Source organism: Athene cunicularia, assembly GCF_003259725.1.
Source record: "Athene cunicularia isolate RWA chromosome 12 unlocalized genomic scaffold, athCun1 chr12_part1, whole genome shotgun sequence".
Lineage (NCBI taxonomy): Eukaryota > Metazoa > Chordata > Aves > Strigiformes > Strigidae > Athene > Athene cunicularia.
The window spans coordinates 3622488-3646009 of record NW_020799116.1 but is presented as its reverse complement, the minus strand read 5'-3'; the positions used below and the strand labels follow the sequence as shown (position 1 = coordinate 3646009).

Genomic DNA, 23522 nt, shown 5'->3' with positions numbered 1-23522 from the left:
CCCCCCTACATTTTCAGCCTGACTGATTCTCTCTCAGGGCCACTATAAAAGAAAGGTCGTAGTCATCCGTTAACAATAAAAGGTATCTAGGATGAGATGCTCACTACAGCAGTAAAGCAACATGCTAACAGCCATACACGCTACTGACAACAGCAGAGCCACTTATTTTCTTATTTCACTTACGTGAGAGCACATGTACTTACATCTGTGAGCTGATTCAACCGTATCCTGAGGACTCCCAGGAAGAGGGACTGTATTCCTCGTGTTTTCTCAGGATTCCTCACATGCAGAAAAAAAAAAACCACCTTAAAACCAAACGACTTCCTGATTCATAAAAAACGAGTTCCTGATTTGTACCATGAATATTACTGTACCTAAGTTCCCATACAGAGCTACTGCAGTAGTGGTTGTGGGGATGTATGCAGCCCTATCAGCTGGTTATGGCAAAGGACCCGATCAGACGATAAACCAGGTGTTACAAGGATGTATTTGAATTTTGCCACAAGAAAAATAATCTCAAGTCAGGACAAATCTGCATTCACCCCAGTCCTGTTCACTGACAGTGACTGACAGCAAACACTCAGGGAATAGCACAGTAACAAACCCAACGTCCCAAGAATGGGAATGGGGAGGTTCAGGAAATCCAGGTCTCAGACACCTACGTATGTAATTCAGTCTAACGTGAAGTGCCAGGGTTTGGGGGTAGGGTGGTGGGTTGTTTTTTTTTTTTAGCTCAGCCTTAAAAAGCGACTTTAAAAAAATCCTACGAAGTAAAATAAAGATACAAAGGGCTCACAAGCTGTCAGAGACACAGGAGCCTTGGAGCTGGGCTGTGTATTTTGGCGCTCAGAATGTGCTACTCGGAACAGATCATCCCTCCAAGAGCAAGTGAAATAACGAGCTAACAACACTTAAACATTAAACGTTATGAAAGAAGGAACAAAAGCAGCTTGGAAGAGCGCCCTTCCTGCAGTACCGTGTTGATACTGGACGTTGGGTAAGGGATGACAACACAGCAATCAAAAGGCAGCAGGTGGTAGTGTCTGGTGAGCAACGCCTCATTCCTCACAGCCCTGGAACTTCATCTATGTAAAAATACCCCTTGTGCCATCCCTGCAGGGCCGTGTCAGGAGACATCGCATTTCTCCTTCACCGCATCTTCATAAGAAGTATTTCGATGCTGGGCTCCGACAAACAGATTGACAAATGGATTCCTCTTGCCACTCAGCATAAGCTGATTGGAAGCTACGCCCAGACTGAACTGGGGCACGGTAAGGATGCAAAGAAAATGCCTCCATAGGGCAAAAGGCTCCGTCCCAGATTCTCTTGGCAGTTTGAGTTCAAGCTGGGGGCAGGGGTGGCAAAATGCCACCTGTGTGTTAGAGGCTGATGTCCTCGGTGTTCCTCTGTAAGGTGGAGAGGTGCTGGCTTTGGGTTTGCCAGTGTGGAAAAAAATAACAGGAGAGTGAAAGCTCATGGTTAGATAGCTGGCAGTCACCATCTGTGGAAGAAACCAGCCAGGCAGCTTGTCCAAGCTGATGGTTGTCACCGTAAACCAGGCTCAAGAGATCTTTGCAGGAGATAGTGTGGGGTCACTGGGAGCATCGTCCCATGGTTCTTGTGAGGAGGGTAAACCACAAAACCCTGGTAATACCTACACCAGCCTCCGGGGATCCTCCGCTTTCTCCATCCTTGCAATATACCCAGAGATATAATTTTTTCTAATTTTTTTAAAGGAACTTATCTTCAGGGCTTGGAAACAACAGCAGTCTTTGATAGCACTACACAGGAGTTCATACTGAACACCCCAAAGATTTCTGCCATGAAGTGGTGGCCTGGAGACAGTGAGTACCACGCAAAATATTTTGGTTTTCCTCATTTGCCTCCTTCAGTTATTCTGTCTGCCCTGCTCAAGCTCAGGGTTTGAGGGCCCAGGTGCTAAAAGAGGACTTCAGTAAGAGATGCACATATCGAGAGGCAAGTAAGAGACCAAAGGGGTTTGTACAAGTTCAAAGGCCAGAGGGGGACCCCCATCATCTATCAAAAGCTCTTGGGTGGCAGGGCGGGAGAACTTCACCCAGGGAAACTCCTGCCTCTGCAGGAATCAATCTTCTCTTCTTTGTAAATAATACTCAGGTGATCAAAACCTGCAGGGAGATCATCAGCATAGAGGCTCAGCATAAAGGATTCAAGTTATCAGCCAGTCTCAGCATAAAGGATTCAAGTATGAAATTCATGGCCCCCTTCAGGAAGGTATTTCACAGAAAATAACCGGAGTTACTCTAACAGTCACAGCACTTCCCACTCCCTCAGCACTGCATGAACTTTAACTACTTATTTTTTCCTCATCTGCTGATGCAAACTGTTGATCCAAGCCTCATGGGCAGCGACAGAGGCAGAAAGATAATGCGACTTGTGAGAGGGAAGAGCAGGCTCAGAGCACAGACTTCGGCAATCTCCAGTTTCCAGGCTCTGTGGATCACATCTGCGCTGACCCAGACGTTAGCGACACCTACCACGCCGTCAGCACTGCCTGCTGGTAACCGTGGAAGTGTTTGTACCGTACCTTGTCTTAAGGGAGGGTTTTTCTTCTCGCAGTGGGAAGGTCAGCCACCCACACGGTGGTCTTTGCTCAGCTGTACACCAACGGGCAGTGCTACGGCGTGCACCCCTTCATCGTGCAGATACGCAGCCTTCGGGACCATTCGCTCTGCCCAGGTAAACCACCCCAGCATGGCAGCAGGTGCTCTGCCGATTTTTTACTTTTAATGTTTTCCAAAACGTTGGGCCCAGGGAGAGTCATAATTGCCAAAACCAAACCAAGACAGATACCCAAAGCATAGTTATCATTAACCCCAACCTTTTTATCTAAAGGAAGATTTAATGTATCCTCAGGCATATCCAGACCAAGCCTTTTCTTATCCAGAAGCCTGGGCTGCTCTGACCACCCCTGCATGAACAACTCAGTTCTGAGCCTAGTCAACACAAGTAACAGATCAAACAAACTACCACAAGGCATGGGAATGCCTGTCTCATCCCTCAGGCAAGAACTCCCATGGCGGGGAAGAAGCAGAGCTGACCATGCCCTTCCTTTGAGATCTCCAGCCTGACACAAAATTGGGAGGAAAAAAGTTCAAGTGGAAGTAAGCAGGCTATGTTTTCTCTCACTGCAGGCATAACTGCAGGAGACATCGGTCCCAAAATGAATTTTGAGCACGTTGACAACGGCTACCTCATGCTGCAGAACGTGCGTGTCCCCAGAGAGAACATGCTGAACAGGTTTTGTGAGGTACGTACGGACTCACACCACGGGCTCACCCATCAGACTCTCACTGTGTAGCCAGAGAGATGACAGGGACCTGCCCAAATTTAAAAAAAAAAAAAAAAAAAAAAAAAAAAAATCTTCCTTTGAGGTGTCTGCTAGTCTGTGTGGTTTTATCAAGGGCAGAAGTTACCTGAATCCTAAATGAAATTTCATGCACATTCAGAGGTTGGGGATCACGGGGCAGGCAGAACCTATCTGAGCCAGAAGCAGTAAGAGTTTGTCTCTTTAAATGGATACATTTCATCCATCATCCATAAAAATATTTAGTCTTGCCTTCAGGGAAGGATTTCAATGTCCATTTTATTCTATGCACAGAGATTACACAACCATCCTCGTACTGAAGTATTGAAGAAGGTGACATCTAACATCCTCTCTCTACTCTAGGTTCAACCAGATGGCACCTATGTAAGACAGGGGTCGCAGAAGATTAATTATTTCACAATGACTACAGTGCGCATTTCCCTCATTTCAGATGAAGTTATAATGCCTCTGATGAAAGCTTGCACCATTGCCATCCGATACTCGGTGGTCCGCCGGCAGTCCAAGTTAAAGCCCGGGTAATGCCACACAAGTCCCCAGTGGTGGGAAGGGGACCAGACACCATGTTCCCCTGCACCAGACTGGATTTCTACTTTTGATCTTATCTGTCAGCACATCACTGGCTTATTTCCTGGCCCAGACAGGGTATTACAAACACGCTTCCCCGTTATTTACATTAACGAGCTTCAGTCAAAGTACAAGAGAATGTTTACAGTCCTTTCCAAGAGGAGTTTCCAAGTTTGAGCAGCTCAGCAGTTCACACAGGCAACTTGTTTTTCTTATAACTGGCCTTCCCCTGTTATCCCGTAACTCAGCAGAATCCAGACAAGTAGCTGATTCTTATTCCACAGCATCCTACCAGTGGGCACGACATTAAAACTCCTTCCAACATCCACAATTCCAGTATCACACTTCACAAGACTGAATTTTATTAGTCTGGTGAGAATCCTTTAATTTTTAAATAGATCTTTCCATTTGAATGGATTTCAACAATTCCCACTTCAATCTCCTTTCAAAAGCAAGAAGATTCTAATGAGAACGTGGTTTGGTTCAAGCACAAACCAAACCCAAGAGCATAGCATGCTGAACTATTGTAGCAATCACCTCCATCGTGCGAAGGCCTAAGTGTACTAACCACAGCAAAAGTGGTAAAGAGCATCCAAAAAAAAAATTTAAAAAGCTCAGAAAGTTAAAAATAATTTAGACTCAAATATTTTCAGAGAAACCTATCTACGCCCAGGCCCACAAAAATCCAGTTTTTCAAGGTGCAGTGCCACCACCTCCCCTATAACATCTAACAGCTTGCTGTTCCTGAAGGCTTCATCCTCATCCTCTCGCACAGCCCCTGTACAGCCTGTGCAGACCCATCACACAGAGCCTTTTCTACTCTGTTGGGCTGGTTCACCAACACAGCAGAAAAATATTTTTTTTTTTTTCCTTATCGAGCTTGTTTCTCTAACAGCTTAGCAAGCTGGGCAGCTCTGCTGCCATGACATCAGCCCTGTCCTGTTCACACACTGCCTCTTGATGATGAAAAATGCCGGTTTTCATTATGCAATAGGTAAACTAACAGCAGCTATGCCCGTGTCTGCACTTTCCCTCCTTCACCAGTTGTCTTCCAACAGGGAACAAGAAGCAAAAATCCTTGACTACCAGACCCAGCAGGAGAAATTGCTGCCCCAGCTGGCAGCAGCCTATGCCTTTCATTTCATCAACAACTACTTGCAGGAGCTATTCAACAGGGGGTACAGAGAGATCCAGAAGAACAACTTCGAAACGCTGCCGGAGGTGAGTTGCAGCAGAATTAGCTTGTACAGCACTTCTCATCTCTAAATAGCAAAGTATTTTAGCAAATGGGACAAACATTCCTCTCACCTCTAGATAACTGGAGAAAGTGGAAGAACCAGGAGATCAAACGGCACGTCCTAGGTCCACAACCAGTCAGCAGCAGCATTGGCTTTAATGCCCCAATATTTTTTTTGCTTGTTTGTTTTGGGAACTATTGCAGAGTGAAAAGTCCTTGAAAAGCACATCTCTTTGATAAAAAACTTGTTCCAGGTAGCTGCTGGCACGAAGGGTTATTTCACAAGCTCATCTACAAATGCACATGCAAATATTCCCTTCTGAGACAGAATTAAAAACGTGACTTTTTAGATAGAACAGAAGATTTTGCAGCTGGGGGCTTGAAATGAAAACAGACTCTGAACAAGGGCAGCCAAAGCCACTGCTGGTTGAGAGAAACCCAAAAATGTTTAAACTGACCACAGCGTGCCCAGCACGAGGGTGTGCAGTGTCCCAGGCAGGGACCAAAGGCCAAGCTCAGGGGGCTGGGTGCTACCCCAGCACGCAAAGGAGGCTCTGACAGGGATTGCATGCCCTGAAAATGCACAAAATTTAAAAAGTTATTCTGAGGATTGCTTTAGAACACTTTGTCCATTAACACAGTTTGCCTTTTTTTTTTTTTTTTCTTCTTCTTTTAAAACAGCTCCATGCATTTTCTTCGGGCTTTAAAGCCATGGTTACTCAGTACAGCACTTCAGCAGTGCAGATCTGCCTCCAGGCATGTGGGGGACACGGTTACTCCTCGCTGAGTGGACTCCCTTTCTTGTATACTAAAATAATTGCCTCTTGTATTTATGAAGGGGAAAACACCATTTTGCTCCTGCAAACTGCCAGGTAACAATTCAAATCTGTTCGTCTAAAAGCCTGCCCCCTCATTTATTCAACCTCTACCACTTCTTCTCCAAAACCAGTAAAACCAGCCACTCCTTTCTCACAGCTAAAAATACAACTCAGGATATAACCTATTCACATCTTCTGTCTAACAGGCATGGAGGTGTGTGGGAATTGGATTATCTCTTCTATTTTGGGGTTTGGGACATATGCAGGTGCTGTTCTGTATAACCTCATATTTCCCTCTTTGTCTAGTAGCACAGCAAAGGCATCGCTATACAAGTTTTGGGGTTTATTTTTTTTAAGCCGCCAATGGAACACCACAAAGTGAGGTTGATCGAGAAGGCAGTTGTTGGATACCGAAAGCAGATGAGTCACACTCTAAGAACAGCACTTTCCTCTGGACACGCAGACTGATGATTATCCAGAGTAGATGAAATACAGGAGAAAGAAACCACAGCTGCTTGAATTTTAATAACATGTGTTTTTACTAGAAGGAGAAAACCAGTACACTTTCCAGGGACAGAGGTGCTACCACATAGCTCTGTGCCTGCATGCAGGCACTTCTGCACTCATTGCTGCCTCTTCCTGCGAGATCGATAGCAAGGTCAAGAGAAGTGCTGCAGCCTTTCACTTCCAGATCTAGTCAGTCTGCGTCATAGCAGAGATGCCACAAAAATAAGGGAGTGGGGAATTCTCCTTGGACAAGGGTGTCATGTTTGTTAACAATGTGACTGTGTGTTGGGGATCGCAGAGGGTAAGACCAAACCACCATCAAGACTCCCGGAGCGTTAAGACTCGGGCTGCAGAGTTGATAACGTACCTAATCACCACGCTGCTGAGACTGCTAATAGCCACAGCAAGCTTCTTCCTAAAAATTCATCGCTACGCATCACTGTAGTATTAAATACGGTCGAGAGGCAACCCCTGAGACTCAACACAGATCAGGTTATTACAGATAACATCCAAACCAAAAGGTCATTACTTGAACAAGTCCATTCCAGAGCACTGACGGGATGGGTCACACCTCGCTGCTCCCCACCCAAGCCCACTGTACTTTTCGTGTGACCCTTTGCTGCATAGGGATCACCACCATACCCTGCTCTGTCACCTCTTCCCAGGTTCCTGATTAAGTGCCTCAGGGCAGCCAGCACTGGCCAGCCTGTTCCACCATCTGTCACCTATCTGGCTGCAGTGAAACCTGGGAAGTGTCCTGCCAAGAACAAGCTGGAGTTCCTCAGTCCCAAGATTTACACTGAAGCCTATCAACACATGGCAGCCAGGTCAGTACAGAGGATGGGAAATGGGGTTTCTCTTTGACATCAGAAATGTGTTAAGAGCTCAGCTTCTTCCTTGCTTTAAAGGGAGGTAAAATAACATAAGTTACACAAGAATTGACACCATCTGCTCCTGAAAGAGAAAAGGAAGGCTCACACAGGATTAACAGCCACGTCAGATGTTCAGTGCGAAGATTTCACACTCAGAACATCAGAAGTCTTTAAGCCACGTGCTACCTAACAACTATATTCCGTAGAATTGATTCTATGCCAAGCTGATGGCACTCTTTAAGTAAATCCCAGACCACATCACTGAGTTGCCATCCAGTAAATCCCTGGGCAACTGGACCCTGTGTAATTCTGTACAGAAGATTAAAATTTCACGTACCCGTGAAACTGATGTTTGTTTTCAGTTAACACCACAGCAAACAGAGCCTCTCAACTACATATTCAACTATTCAACACAAATAAAAATGGTGTCGTGAGTGGTTTCAATATTATGTGCACAGTTACAGGCCATAGAGGTGTCACCTCCAAAAACCAGGTAAATAGATCAACAACCCTGCTGTCAATCGCATCAGTGTAAAAACAGCCATTCCCCTGAAAGCTTCGGTGTCAACAGGAGCAGGATTTGGATCCCTGTGTAGAAAAGTTGAAACATAACATCAGTCCAATATATTTTGTTTTGCAAATTCTTCTTACACATACACAACCCAAGCAAAACTCAGCAGACCCGCCCTGGGAAACTCCCCTGGGAACTGAGAAGGCAGAAATCCTTCAGTACTGGGGTGGCCTGGGTACTCCTCCCAGTTTGTACTTGGGTTTTGCATCATCTAAGTTCGCTCATACTGAGTGTAGATAACCACAAACGTCAGCAATGCCATTTTGCTATACGATCACGCTCAAGGCTGAGTATGAAATGAGTGCACGTGGGCTGCTCTATTCACTTACGATATACTTCTTCGATTTTCCAGACTCGTAAGCAGCGCGGCAGCTAAACTACAGGACCTGATTCAGTCTGGAGTCAAAAAGCATGACGCATGGAACCAGTGCACAGTGCAGCTGGCACAGGCTGCAAAGGTTAGCAAAATTTATCTGCTTATTTGACATTTGTCTTTATGACACAATATGCAACAGGAATGGCACGATTGGCTTAAAGTCTCAGCGCTGTTTACTGTTTTCTCTTCGCATCCAAGGGATGCCACAAAGACCAGGGCACCACTGTGGTCTGCGTGGTGGAAAAATTGTAGTAAGAAGCAAATCCCTGTCTGAGGAATTTGCCACCTGAAAAGACCAGGTGGAAAAAGACTAGAGGGAGTAGAAACAAAAGGGAGGGGGAAAAAAAAAATACACTCACAGTTATACTGCCACTACTAGCAGAATCAGACCTCCCATATCCTGCAGCAAGAATCTCCAGCTAGCACTCATCTTTCTATAAGAATCCAGAGTTTCTGGCTCCCAGAAAGCCTCCTCAGAGCCACCCCTCTGCAAGCTGGTGGAGTCAACAGCAAGGGTGAAATATGTCTGGTATTTCTTACATCCACCGCTCACATAAGGCAAGATAACTGCAGGGAAAACAATGAAAAGCAGTGATAAGTGCAATGTTCATTACTACTGAAAGAAAAATCAAATCGAAGTCAAATTAATAAGAGATTCAAATCCAACTCCCAGTTCACACGGATTAGACAGGCAAGCAGCACGCCTTCAGCTGAAGTAGGGCCAGGACAGCATCATTTTTTCCCCAGAACAGGGCTTAGGGCAGAACTAAGCAGGAAAAAAAAAAAAGCAAGACGGGAGAAAAGCTCTAATTTTAAAAAGAAAACAAAAAACCATGATACTTCAGTGTCTCAAAAAAACCCCAAAATTCTTTTTTTGATATGGAATTAAGTGCAATTCCTTTACAACTATGGTGAAGGTGTTCTTTCCTTCCTTCTTTCCATTTCCTTCCCTCCTTCCCTGAGGAAAGGAAGTTTTTGAAACAGATCCATGGCTTATTCAATTTTTAATGAAAAATAACTCGCTCTAATCTAGTGTTCAGCCTAAGCAAACCCAAACTGAAATGGACTCAGCAAGAAGCCCCAACAGGGAAAAAGGAAGCCTACACACACCGAACCGCGGTGATAGTGTATGGGTGATTTCATAGTAGGGAGCAGCCTCTCCGTAGTCAGTCAATTAGATCAAGTCCTTGATGAGTCAAACTCTTTCTCAGCCACAGCCGAGATCTTTTCAAAGCCATCGGAAGTGTTGATCAGCTCATACCAGTAAGCACAGTTATAACCCTTCAAAACAAGGACTCGCTGACTAAGGGAGCAAAGACTTGATCTCAGCAGCAGCATTTTTTTGTGGTCACCTGTTTGCCGCGCATCACTCCCCATTTTCAACGACACAGCCTCAGTGGCAGCAGCAAGTATCAAATGCTGTAAGCTTGAAAAAGAGCAGAAAAACCTGTGTCATTGCCTCAGAAATAAAGGAGACCTCCTATAAACAGAGCAACTTTTAAAAATTACTTTCCCAGTAATTGTTTAAATGTATCTTTCCAGTGAAATTGAACTGAAGTAAAATGTTCCTATTTGAGATTACCTCTAGAAAAGGCTCTAAGCAGCACTCCCCACACAAAACCCTGAAGAGGCCATTCCCTCCGGCACCCACTCTAACGGGGGGCCGAGCTCTCTGGACTGAAGAGCAGGGGAGACCGTGTGTCAGAGGAGGAGCTGGAATCCTCTGAGAGGCAAGGAGGAGAACTCCGACACAGGACTAGTCAGAAATAAAACTATTTCTGAAGAGCCTGACGCCTGCAGAGAGCTGGCTGTGGCAGTGTCAGTGGTCACTGTGCTGCTATACTCTTCAGAAAATGGGATCTGGGCACTCAGAGTTTCTTAGATACTTCAGGGAGAGGAAGAGTCACTCAAACCCCTTGAGTTTCTCCCATAACTTTAAATCTTTGATGGCTTTCTGCCTTCTTGGGGCACTTCTGTATTTACTTCTTATTGCACACCTTCCCCCACGTGACGGCAGAGCAGCCCTGGGAACTGGTGCCTGCCAGTTCTCAGCCGAGCGGATCAGACACCAGGTGCAGCTTTGCTGCAGGCTCCACACAGGTTACTTCCTCGAGCAGACACGCAGCTTCTCGGGCAGGGTCTGCAGTCCACGCTGGCCTCCACGCTGCTTGGCGGTGGCAGCACGAAGAGCCGTGGGGCAGGTGTGCTGTGCCCACACCCCCAGCTGGGAGGAGACCTGGACAGCAGGGGAGAGAACCCACACAGATCCCAACACCACCAACCAGCGCAGTGATGTCAGCGTAACAACTCACCCCCACACGGTCAGCCTGCTTCATTCGCTCTGGACCTCAGTTAATACTTCTGTAACTTGAGTGTTAGACTCTGGTGTCTGTCCCAGAAATTATCAGTTCACTTAAAACCACAAAAGCAAGAGGTAAGTTTGGTTGCTGTTCTCTCAGAGATGTTTTCAGAGCTGAAATCCTACAGACATTGAGCCCCACGTACCACGAGTCAAAGGTCTTCCACAAAAAAATTTCCTCCTGTTGATGTATAACCAAGATTCACTTGCTAGGGGTCAACACAAGCACATTCCAATGTGTTTCCATCAGACAAACTTTTTGGGGTATTCATCCAAAATATTTAGAATTAAGTACTGCCATGATTTCCAAAGTGGTTTTCTAGAGTTTACAAATACCCCAGTGCTGACTGTTTACACCCCCAATTCTCTCCTTTACTGTCGCTGTAAGACATGAATGCAAAGGGCCTGGTCAACCAGCAAACAAAGAATACAGATGGGAAAAGTGCCAGGGAAATGAAAAGGTTTTATATTCTTTGCAAGAACTTCTGAGTCACTTGGCCTACCAAAACTGTTTTGAGGTGCATTCACTGTTGATTGCAATTGTTTTCCAGGCTCACTGCCACTACATCACAGTGAAAAACTTTGCAGAAACTGTGGAAAAACTCAAGACTGAGGCTGGCATCCGGAGGATTATGAAACATCTTTGTGACCTCTTTGCACTGCATGGGATCTTCTCGAATGCAGGAGTTTTCTTGCATGACGGATACATTTCTGGAGCTCAAATGGACATGATCACAGCATCGTACCTGGACCTCCTGGCTGTCATTCGGTGAGCTGCTCTAGCACGAGAGGAGACACACAGATAAGTCAGTTTGTCCCTGCGATAGATATAAAATGGTGCTGCTGTACCTATGGCAACATCTCCAAAGTCAATTCACCTCACTTGGTTTTTATTTTCATTGCCTGGCAGCACTAGAAATCAGCTGAAACATCTACACAGAGCTCATTTTCACAGCAAAATAGACCTAAGCGTCCAGCTCCTCTGCAATCTCTAAAGTTCTGTAACATGAAATCTGAAATTATAAATTGAGAAATCCTGAGCGCTTCCTGCCCTTTGCAGTAGAGTGAAGGCAGGAAGGTTCATAGTCAGAGCAGCACTGGCAGGGGGCAGCCACAGCAACCGATCACACACCACAAAATCTGCTTAAGCCACAGCTAATGCAGCCTACTCTGTTGCCATGGCTGAGCTGCAACTGGTACCCAAACAATCCTGCCTACAGCTAGTTCAGATGCATCTGCTCGACACCATTTATTACTAACTACGTGAATTCTGAATATGCTGAGGTTTTAACTTACCACAACACTCACAGAGGCTTTTTGACAAAAGGTTCATCTTTCACTACTCAGTGCTGTTAGTTAAGAGCAGATTAATTTACGGTGCAGAGAAGCGAGTTGCTACTGGATGTAAAATTCTACTTAAGCCACCTGAAGAGAAACGAGAACACATCGTAACCAAGAGGTGAAGAGGACTGAGCCAAACAACAAGCTTTTTCAGAACTGACGGCAGAATTCAAGTGATAAGCTTCACATAACATTTTCAAAAGCCTAACACATGGTCATCTCCGGAATTCATTACAATTTCTCTGTTAGCCCATGCTTGTTAACAGGATTCAAGGATGGAGTAGGTATTTACCTGGGTAGAGTCACCTATTTACCATTAGTAGAAAGGATACAAACCCTTCCCAGGCTGTAAGAGAACCCAGCCTTTCCCAAACCCCCAAACAGCCCTTCCCCAAAAGGAACTGGTAGGTGCAAACGCCAGCATTTGAGCAAACCACTTTGCATCCCTGTGCCTCAGGTGTGGGGTACAGTCAGCATCACTTCTGACACCCAGGACTATGGGAGGATGAGGAAAAAGAAACCACCTCTGGCTTAGGAGGATGCTGTCATTACATACTTGTCCTTACGCTGTAGCTCTCTCTCGCTGACTGCTGTCAGATTGGTCCCTGGGTACGGTTCAGGGTTGCTTTGTTCTTGCAGACACAAAGTGAGTAGAACACCTTGACAGCCCATGATGAGGTAATAGGAATACTTAACAGCAGATGAAGGTTGAAGATCAGCAAAGCACATCAATCAAGTAGCAACCTTATTCCATTTTGTAACACAAACACATACAGCATAAGAAAACCAAACCAAACCAAAACCCTGAGAAAAAAAAAAAAACAAAAGCAAGAACAGGCAGAGCCTGCTGAGAAAACACCTGATGTGAGATTGAGTCTTAAATTAAGGAATTAGGGACAGACCCCAGATGATTACAAAACCCTGCAAGTACCCATTCAACAATACAGACTGCTCAGGGTGTTAGTGGAACATGCCTCTGAGGAACCAAAACAAGCAGGACTTTCCCCAGCGTAGGCAAGCGGGGAAAAAAAAACCAAACAAAACAGCACACGCTTTTTAGACTGAGGAACTTGGATAACTGATTTACAACTTTAACTGTGACTTATTTATCTCCCTCACAAAGCAATACCTGCTTCAGTGACGTGAATGTCATTCTTCTGCTCCTTAGGAAGGATGCTGTTCCACTAGTGGATGCTTTTGACTTCACAGATAAGAGCCTGAATTCTGCACTTGGCAGTTACGACGGGCAGGTTTACCAGCGGCTGTACGAGTGGGCTCAGAAGTCACCTACCAACAAGCAGGTACGGATGCTGGATTACATCCAGGCAACCTCTGCATTAGCCAGAGCACAAGATGTTTGCTTTTCTTTTAATAAAAGCAATACAGAGAAAAGCAAGCGGAATAAGAGCTTTTAATCCTTAGTATCGCACTCTGAACCTGCAATATTCCAGTTATGCCACCTATAGTCTTAGCTCAGATATTTAAACCTAACGATGAATTACAGCCCCAGAGTACTAGAGCTTGTACCAGGGAGCTGGACTGTCACGTGCCACCAGTGTGGTTTTGGTCTTTAAATTTATATCGCTGAGGTAACGTTGTACAAAATAAGCTAAAACAAGTCTGTTGTTTTATATAGTTTATATATTACGGAAAAACACTAGAGCCACTAAACACGGGATATTTTCCCTATACTGGTACTTTTACTAGCGCAACACTTGCTTTTTTCAAACGATATGTTTAACCAGAAAGAGCATAAATGTTAAAAAAGGCAATTTCATCCTTCACGGTCTTCAGCACTTTCACTTCTTAATTCATCCATATCGTGGAGCAATGTAAAATTCTGTGCGACGTAAATAGCTATTGCTCTGTTTGAAAACTCATTTTGCCTTGAGTGTGATTTTTACTGTGGTAATCGGCAGCCCTTTGAAATTCTACGGCTGAACACAAAATTTGCCTTCAGCAAACATTCAAGTCCAAGCATATTTTTTTTTGAAGTTAAATAGTATGTTGTCCCATTTGGGATGAGTATTGTGTACTGATCGTGAAGGACCGCACATACTGTAGGGAAAGAGATCTTGCACATAGCTGAAATAGCTGGAGGTTTGGGGATTTATTTTTTTTAAGTAGTCCAGATTTCTGTATTTCAGAGATCATTCTTAAGAAAAAAAATTATAGCCTTTGCCGCCTTCTTAATTACCATTAATTTCCTTCCACATCCTCTTTCTGAACAGATGAGCCCAGCCTACGAGATGTATTTGAAGCCACTTCTTCACAACACACAATCGAAATTATGAAGACCATGATCTGAGGCCACACATTTCCTCCTGTTCTTTGTACAGCACTACATTTTATGAAGCATCAGTAATGACTAATCAGAATTAATAATCAGTTGCAACAAGTAGGAAATAAGATTCTTAGCATTTGCATTTAATCAGACAGAAGTCAAACAATGCTGAGTGGTACCCACTGTTACGAGGCAATCCAGCCAGAAATAGTCTAGGCTTTGCTGTTTTCTAACCTGAAGTGTCCTGACAGCATCAAAACTACGTCACTGGCTTTCTTACTCTTTTTCAAAACCACTATATGATGATTAAAGAAAATAAACCACACACTATGAGCTCCCCCTCAATGTGTTATAACTCTACAGTGCCTTAAAAAAAAACAAAAAACAAAAAACAAACAAACAAACAAAAAAAAAACAACAAAAAAAAACTTTACGGAAAAAATCCAAGGAAGGCAAAATTATGGTCCTTGGTTTCTAAGAACAACTTGTTCTCTTAGATCAAGAAGCGTATTAGAAAGTACATCTGTTTGGACAATTAAAATAGCTCTTAACTTGCTCAGCAGTGGCTAATGAAGATTCAGACAAAGCGGATGCCAACTCCAGTCCGCAGAATTTACTTTCCCATTAATAGAACCACTCATACTGTCTTTCTGTAAATCTTGCTCTCCAATAAAGTGCATTATTTGGAATACTGCTTCTCTAATTATTATACTTCATAATTATGGAAAGGGCAGGCTGATCCAGACCAGTCATTAATTTGCCAGTAAATGAACTGTTGCAAAGAACATCTTGTGATTATAATTCAATGCCAGTTAACAGAGATATTTCTTACCACATGTTGTTGGAAAGAAACAACCACTTTTCCTGAGCTTCATCAGTTCAGCTTTTCTTTCCCTCCCTTTATAGAAAGAATAAACTTCTTACTGTGTCTTACTACAAAAGTCAAAAACCTTGCAATGTATGAAGAGAGGGAGACAAAATATGATGGAGAAATACACCCCTGAGACAGGCCTTTTGAGTCAGAGATGGGAAGGAAAGCTCCTGCCTTCAAGAACCAGCAACAACCATAGAAATCCAGACCCCCTCTTACATCCCCAAAGAGCTGTGGTCTGCACAGCCCAGAGAGCAAAGCAGGTGTGGTAAGGAACACTTGTGACAAGAACGTCACGGGAGAACGTGACCCATTCATCTAAACAGCTATCAACTCTCTTACTCCCAACAGCATCCAAGTTTCGTAACCAGAAATTCTGTTAATAACTATGATAGAGTGCCCAAAATTAGCAGAAATGGCTGTACAAAATTGAGTGAAAACACAGGACTGAGTGCCTTGACTTGAACATCAGAAACAGCATTCTACAGTTAAAATTACATATGTAAGTCACTCGATAAATCACTGACAAACCAGATAACACTACTTAGCAGCTACAAGTATTTAGGCTCTGTGTTGCCTCCACCCCTATCCCTTTAGCCGGTACAAATACTTGTCATCTTTCTGTTGGTCATAATGCAGTTTTCAAAACAGAAGCTTTTTCTATGATGTGGACAGATGAATCAACTGATTAACATAAAAAGGAACAAAGTACATCAGTAATGAAAGAGAACAGAGCGCTACCAGAGCATCTGAACTACTTTGCAGCATGAAAAAACAGGGTTTGGGTTGGTTGTTTTTTTTTTTTTCAGTTGGTTGTGTTGGGGGTTTTTTAAGCATTAGAGTTCTAGAAGACAAAAAGAAAATACAAATAGTATTCTGCGTTTCACATTTTTATTAGCTTCTTGCTGGCAGGCATTACACTTGGGAATAATATTGCACCAGGCATTAAAAATATGAATTCTACCACAGGGACATTTTGCATTTAGAATCCAATATAAATATTTCTAATTATATTTCCATGGCTACAGATAATATTTGGTTGCTTTGATTTATATGCATAGAAAGAAACAGTTGTCATAACTGTAAGAAACTGTACTTATCAAGTACTTTTAAAGGGTGGGATTTGTTGTCCTAGAATATTACAATACTGTTTATTGATTTAGAAACTAAATTAGTCTACATGATAGCAGCTTTTCCCCAACTGCATCTTAAATTCTTTTTGTTTCTTGCTCCCAGTGTCATAGCATTAGATGGATTAGAAACCGTTTAAACGGAGGTAACTTTAGCACTTTAATTTGCATCAGAGAATTGTGTTAATGACACAAAATACCCTTGTACTAATTCTTCGGTCTCCCTCTTTCAAATAAAAAGGTGTCTTGACTGAACAGGCACATGCATGGTTTTTTTCTGAACAGGACAAAAGGACAGAGCTGCTAGAGAACGAAACTCCTCCAGCCCTTACTGATAAACAATAAATAGTTGTATAAAAAAAAAAAAAAAAAAAGCCCACATTGTTGCTTTAGTCCAAATCCAGACTCTCTTGGGTTTACTGTCCAATTAAGTTGCTAACGGCTGAAGTGGCTCCTGCGGAGTCACAGAATCAGTCATCTGTTTTTCGTGCCAGTCTACAGAAAGTCCAGTTGTGCTCCACTGTGTTTTCATTGGCACGCTCGCTCATGTGATGAACTCTGGTGTTCCTGATCGTGAAGCCTTGCTTTGTGATGTACTCCATCAGATGGACTCTGAGCGACACTTCCTGGTGGTGATCACACGGCCCAAACGTGAAGGAAACCTGGCAGTCCCTGGTGTCCATCATATGCTTATTCCACTTGGTGAAGTGGTTTGAAATGCCTTCCAGTAACGAATGGACTTTAGTGGTGATAGTGAGCTGCGTGATGATGACAGCCACCGGGTTGGAGTACTTGGAAAGCTTCCGGGTGCTGGACAGCTCCACCACCTCCTCAAAGGTATCCACGGGATACAGCGGCTTGGGGTCATTGAGACACTGAATTAGTGGTTCAATCTGATAGAAGTCTGCTTCCTTCCGGAGTAGGTCGAACTCCTTGAAGTCCAGTGGCAAAGTGAGCTCTGAGGTCCTTAAAAAGTTAAGAACATAACGGAAAAGTGGTCCATCTCTGTCAATAAAGTAATTGCCCTGAGAGTCCCTGGCAGTGGGGAAGTCTCCCCTGAACATGGCCCCAAGCATTGAGTCAGGATATCTCGTTAGAGTCGTGAGGGATGTCGTATACATGTGTCCACCCACATTTAGCGTGACTGGATCAGTCATCTAGAAAAAGAGAAATTGCAGAGTTTATGAAGCCACCACAAGAAGATTCGCTCACCTCACTGACACACAAGCCAAATACTCTGAGAACTGCAGGCTCTGGAGAGAATCACGCTTCTCCCATTCAAAGCCTGTGTTTAGACCTGAACAAATCCAAGCCACCTAGCAACAAAGCACAACTGGCAACTAGACAGGATGATACTTAACATTCAGAATGCACATTTCCAGAACGCTTTAGAAATCTTAACAACTGAGCTACTGTCACAGAAGCAAGTTTTGCATTTGGGCAACAAGGTTTTTTTCCTATTCTACAGATGGGGAAATGAGCACAGAGAGATTTCCTGAAAAACAAGTTAGTCTGAATGAGGCCCATCAGTGTGCTTTACTTTCACAATCTGTCTCTCAGTCTAGAACAAAAAAAAAGAAAAAAAAAAAGAAAAAAAAGAAAAAAAAATCAGCTGAACAAGTCTTAAGCCTCTTTCTGTCCCTCAAAAGAGGATGACGGTGCAAGTTTAGACACAGGACCAAGAGCTCACAACCAAAATAATCTACACTCTGGTTAAGAGGCAACATTAAAACAAGCAAACAAAAAAGAAATTTCAGCTTTTAACCCTAAAAAGAAGTATTTATTAGCAAATTAGCAGGCTGCACAGAAGATGGAGGCAGAGCACAAACCGGTCTACATAAACTTCCAGACAGCACATGAGGAAGCAAGAGAGAAAGGAACATAAATCCCATCTGGCCACCAACCCTAACAACCAGGACTGAGGCCAGCCAGAGAAAAGAGACATATGCACGGCAGCAGAATGTTTAGAGAAAGAGAAGAGGAGAAAAATAAGATGAATTTGTCTAGTTTGAGACAGGGTTTTACAAGGCAAAAACATTTTTCTTTATAAATAAAATGACACTGTCCTTAAAATTATATGGAGAAAGCACAAACTATTTTCAGCTTTTGTGTGTTAGGAAAATGGTAACAGTGAGCTTGAGGCGTCGGTTAGTACTCACTGATTGTACCTAGGAAATATGAATCTGAGCTCTCCCCACAAATAGCATGCGAGGTGAAGCACCCAGAGAACCTAAGTAAGCTGTTGTAGCATGCAGAGTTTTTCTTCTCACATAACTGAAGCTCTGGATCTACACAAGACAGATCTGGAAGGATTCTGCCTGCAAGATCTTGAAAGCCCAGTTGTACCACAGAGCACACACACACGAGCTCACTTACCATATATCCCCAGTCTCCATTATCCATCTGTTCAGTTGCTTGAACTGTGGTACCCCAAGTTTAACAGAAGGCCGCTGAAAGGATAGACGATTCACCTATTATCTCCCTGCAGGAAAAAGCACACACAAAACCACAAAACAAAGAACAAAACATGGCAGACCATCAGTACCTACAAGAACAACCGAAGGGAATGCTTTCTAATCCAAGGCAGGCGCTCTGCCAGGAGAGCAGTCGGCTACAAAGCCACATTAGCAGAAGAATCTACAAACGAGCTTTTCCCTCCTTCTCCCTTCGTGCTACCCACAGGACTGCCTCCAGAGCACACAAGTAATCATTCCACCGGCTGCCTGACCATCCCAGCTTTGTTAAATAACAAGCAATGTGCCTCTGATACATTCACAAACAGACTGTTTCACCTGGGAAACTGCGAGTCCTTTGAAAGACAGATGTTCTTCACCCAATTTCAAAAAAAAAAAGGTTATTTAGCCACCATTGACATCATACATGTAATCAGTTAATATCAGTCAAAATTCCCATGCTCCCATTTAAACTGCACAGAAGAATCAATCAAGCATGAAAGTCAATGAAGGAAAAAAAAAAATCTCACTGCAGAATTAATAATTCATTAGTGAACAACTGCAATTGATGGCAAGAACATTAATCTACAGACAAAGAGTATGAATGGACTTCACAAACACATACACGGTCTCAAAAGAAATCTCTTTAGGGACAAGCCAGAGGACATCAAATGTTTTCAACAACACTCCAACAAAAGCAATCTGAGAACTCGTGCGTGCCGTAACTTCCCCAAAGATGCTGAACTGCTGACTCGCCTAACAAGGGGACTCTCTCCACACAAGTACAACAAGGGAAATCCACAGCCCGGGTTGTGCAACTCGCGGAGGGGAGGAAGTGAACGACCCCAGACACCAGTGGAGATTTCCCCAATGTCAAGCAAAGCACAGACAGGGCAGTTAGTCATCACTAAGCCTTTATCCCTACCCAGAGCCTGCCTTTCTGCTAGAATTGCTGAAAATTTAGGTCAGTCCGTTTTAAGCAGGGTGCAGCTTCTCAGCTTTGTTTATTTTTACATCTTAAAGACCGCACAGTTACCAAGACTTCTGTTCCCATCTTCTTTACTAGCAAACTTCAACACACAGTCACCCAGCTAAAAGCAGCACAAAGATTGAGCCGAGCCAGAGACCCACACTCCAAAACAACTGACAGATCAGTTAATTCCCAACCAAAAAGATTACTTGCCCTTCTCATTCCTAGCAAACAAGGTTTGTCTCGTTCTCCACAGAACAAGGCAGCACATCCCACCTCTTCGGGCTCTGCTACCCTGCCCAAACCCACCAACTGGCCACAGCAGTGTCCAGCAGGTCAGGCCTTCAGGGGCCAGCAGCACAAGCACAGCCTCAGCTGCATCCCAGATGTATTAACAGAAAAAACAAAATCAGTGTATGAAAATCATGAGGTCAGACAACAGAAGACTAAGAAATACTAAGATACAGAACTAGTCATACCAGGATCTTATTTTTACAAATTAGAGACAGAGTATGCCTCAAGAAAGTATATTAAAGCTCACCCACCCCGCCACCAGCAGATAAACCTGGAATGCCAGCTCTTCTGCCAACCTCTGTAATTATTTTTTGTAACTGCTCACAAATCAAGAAGTGAATTCATTCAGGTTTTATTTGGAACTGTCATTCAAGTACAGCTCATTAACTTTTATCAATAGCCCAGACCTTTTAAATTCCAGCACTCATAGGTGTTAACCCTGGTCAAGTACACCACCAGTGTAACATGCAGACGCATTAAGACCACAGGAGAGACTCGTACGGGTTTCTGATATACAGGGAGAACATTCACCTGAAAGTGAAGCGATGCAGCCAGCCAGAAACTTCACTAGTCATCATGATAGAAGAGATCTGCAGTCTTAATAAAATTAATTAGAATTATATGTTCAGAATATTTCAAAGACAGACAGATGTCCATCAGTTATTTAAACTGGTGGGCAGATACTATGTTATTTTGGTCAGCATCTAAGTCCACACTACAGATGAACCAAGACTTTCTTTATCACGGAAAAAAAACAGATAATACCACCTGTCTGTAACAAGGGCATGAACTAATCTTTGATCACAGCACTGCTATGTAACACCAGAGTGAATAATTTACATGAGCAATTAGCTAAAACAGACCCAGACCTCAACATGTAAGTGACATTGAGAAGTCTCACCGACCTTTGTGTAAGGAGCCAGGATCACCAGGCACACACAAACCTCCCTGGCAAAGCGAGCGAGACGCACAGCGCCAAGGGCTGATCCCGACAGGCCATCCTAAAATACCTGAGTGAGATCACAGCTACCTGCTGCTCCCCTCACCAGCCTGCGAGCTCTGAATTTCTACACAACTTCCCAGGCAAAAATTGCTGTTTGGATACAACCTGAGATAAGACCTAGCAAACCACATCACAACAAGGGTGGGGACATACACCCTTTTCAATGATGTTTTCAGTTCTTCCTGATTGAAATAACAGTGATGCATCAGTGGGGGTGGGCAGACACTCACTCCATCCATACCCCGCGATGGGCAGCCTCAAGCCAGCTCTTGTCCCTGTGCCACACAACATCCTGCACCCTGGGACAGCCTCACTAACGTGGTCACTCACATCCAGACAGCAGAGAACATGCAGCTGTATCTCAAGACTGCCTGTCGGTAATAACCATAAGAAATATTTAAGATTAAATTCAGCCAGACAAACTGCTGACAAAATTTAAGCCAAACATTCTCTGGTGAGAGCAGAAGTGCACCTACTGTGTCAAACCATAATCCTGCTTCTGCAAGTGGGGAGAAGACAGACAGCACCAACACGGTCGTCACAGCTGCTGCCGTAGCCCAGCACCAAGAACATCCAAAACTAGAAAGGCACAATGAGAAGCAAGTACCTTTGGAGAAAAGCACCCCACTCAAGTCATCATTTTATACTTAATACAGTAAACTGGATACCTGCATTTATAAAACGTGCACTCTTATTTCACATATTATGACTCAGAGGATTACTAGGCTTTTCACCAGCAACACTACTGCAACAAGTAGCTCCATTAACTTCAGCAGGGCTTCTCCCAGAACAGAGCTGCTAACTGCAACCATTTTGTAAGCTGAAATTCAGAGAAAGCAAATGAAAATCAGCTGAAAGTCTGAATCTGTGAACACACACACACAGGCTTGAGACAGGCCAGGGGATGCCAGCAGCACTGCTAAGCATTTGCACTGCTGGGACTACATGCACTGCATCTGGTCAAGGCCACAGGCTACAACTGCACCTGGAGAAAACCACCGCACTGCTGGCACGTGCGGTTACTTGAAGGAGGAGCAGAAATACACCTAACAGTTACAGGTCAAGAGGTACCCACCACCTGATTTGCTCTAAATGTTTTTCATTTCAACAAAAGAATTAAAGGATTTACTTATGGCACTGGTCTTTAATGGACAGTTTGGTATCCATATTACAACATAAGCTGTTTAACCTCCACACAACTGTTTAACCTCAATAGCTACCTTAGATTTCTAGGTCAACATAGAGCTGACAGGACTTCTACCAAAGGCAACTTAAAAATAGCAAAGCTAGAACTCTACTTATACAGATAAATATACTTGGTATTTCAACGTACTCACTTCGTGAGCTCCCTGCTTCTCACACCTAGATCTCCAAAGACGAGAAAACGAAACTCCATCCCCCAGCACAGCTATGCTGCGCAAGGACCACTTCTCTATTCCCCAGCCAGTCATAACATTTGAAAAGCACATTTTTATTGTAAATCCTTATCGGTGACTCACTTGAACTGACAAAAACTAAGCTAGCACCAGTGATGACTGTACTCCACCAACCACACAGCGAGTCCAGCGTCTGCAGAGCAAACCCATAAGGCCCCAGCACCGTGCTACCCTAACCAAGGGAACAAGGAGGAGACAAGCTCTTAAAACAACCAGTTACCAAATCTTCTCGTAATTCAGGAGATCAGCTTCACTAAAGAAAGCATCCATCACCTTCTACATGCCAAGTTTATAATGACTAATACAGTTTATTAAAAATTAACTTAGTTCCTGCTTTTCTTTAGTTGCTTTTTACTTAGTCTTCACCACAGGCAGGAGAGAAAAACGCTCACACCAGCCACTCAGCATTTTCACTCCTTTATGTCTAATTGCTTTGCTATGAATTCCAAGCTCCTGAAGTTTCCTTCCCTTCCCTGAGGAGCTCTGCGACATTCCGGTTTAAGCCCAGGTTCCAAACTTTTATTTTAATTGCTACTTGTCTGAAGAGCCCACATCACCCTATCTCACGAGAGCAAAAGGAAGACGCTTGTATGTAACCTGGTCCCGCTGGCCCTGTGCTGCTGGGTTTTACCCCTTTTGCTTCTGTGAAACTAAACAGTAGTTGTCTGCATGTGGAAATGTGTCTCCAAACACTTTTGGAGGAAGGCAGGTGTCAGAAAAACTAAGCCTCCCTGCACACATCATCGGAGCTCAGCATGTGCACAGACCAAGGAGTGACAGCAAGACAGGGACAGAAATCCTGCCCCTGTGAGCCCAGGCCAGAGAGGGGCCCGGGCCTGCAGCAGGAGCTGGGAAGCACCGTTTTTCCATCACAGAGGAGCCAGAGAGCTCACGGTGGAAGAACTCTCCCCAGGATCACAATGATTCAGCAAAGATGCTGGAAACAAACCCAAACATTTTGCATGCAACCTCTGCAAGTGACTCAAGAGCCCACACCCTCACCCCTACCCCAAACCAGTGTCCCAGGCTCTGTCTCCTCTCCCCAGTGGGGCAGGAGGACCCACTCCCC

General features: G+C 44.0%; 2 protein-coding genes across 3 annotated transcripts in view; one reads left to right on the top strand and one right to left on the bottom strand.

Moving 5' to 3' along the window:
- Positions 1-14955, top strand: part of ACOX2 (acyl-CoA oxidase 2) — an 18756-nt gene extending 3801 nt beyond the window's left edge. For both annotated transcript variants that reach the window (XM_026857684.1, XM_026857683.1), the window contains exons 4-15: positions 1120-1271; positions 1737-1844; positions 2599-2718; positions 3174-3289; positions 3710-3882; positions 4990-5152; positions 5850-6040; positions 7159-7320; positions 8289-8394; positions 11223-11440; positions 13181-13313; positions 14244-14955. In XM_026857684.1, coding sequence (XP_026713485.1) covers positions 1120-1271; positions 1737-1844; positions 2599-2718; positions 3174-3289; positions 3710-3882; positions 4990-5152; positions 5850-6040; positions 7159-7320; positions 8289-8394; positions 11223-11440; positions 13181-13313; positions 14244-14306 — 1705 coding nt within the window. In that variant the 3' untranslated portion in view covers positions 14307-14955. The remainder of the gene's footprint in view (positions 1-1119; positions 1272-1736; positions 1845-2598; positions 2719-3173; positions 3290-3709; positions 3883-4989; positions 5153-5849; positions 6041-7158; positions 7321-8288; positions 8395-11222; positions 11441-13180; positions 13314-14243) is intronic.
- Positions 14956-16045: 1090 nt separating this feature from the next.
- On the bottom strand, positions 16046-23507 carry KCTD6 (potassium channel tetramerization domain containing 6). The gene is made up of 2 exons (XM_026857696.1): positions 18674-23507; positions 16046-17454 (listed from the first exon to the last, which is right to left on the bottom strand). Exons 1-2 carry the CDS (start codon positions 18698-18700, stop codon positions 16768-16770), a joined length of 714 nt encoding a protein of 237 aa, XP_026713497.1. The 5' UTR covers positions 18701-23507; the 3' UTR covers positions 16046-16767.
- Positions 23508-23522: the final 15 nt, after the last annotated feature.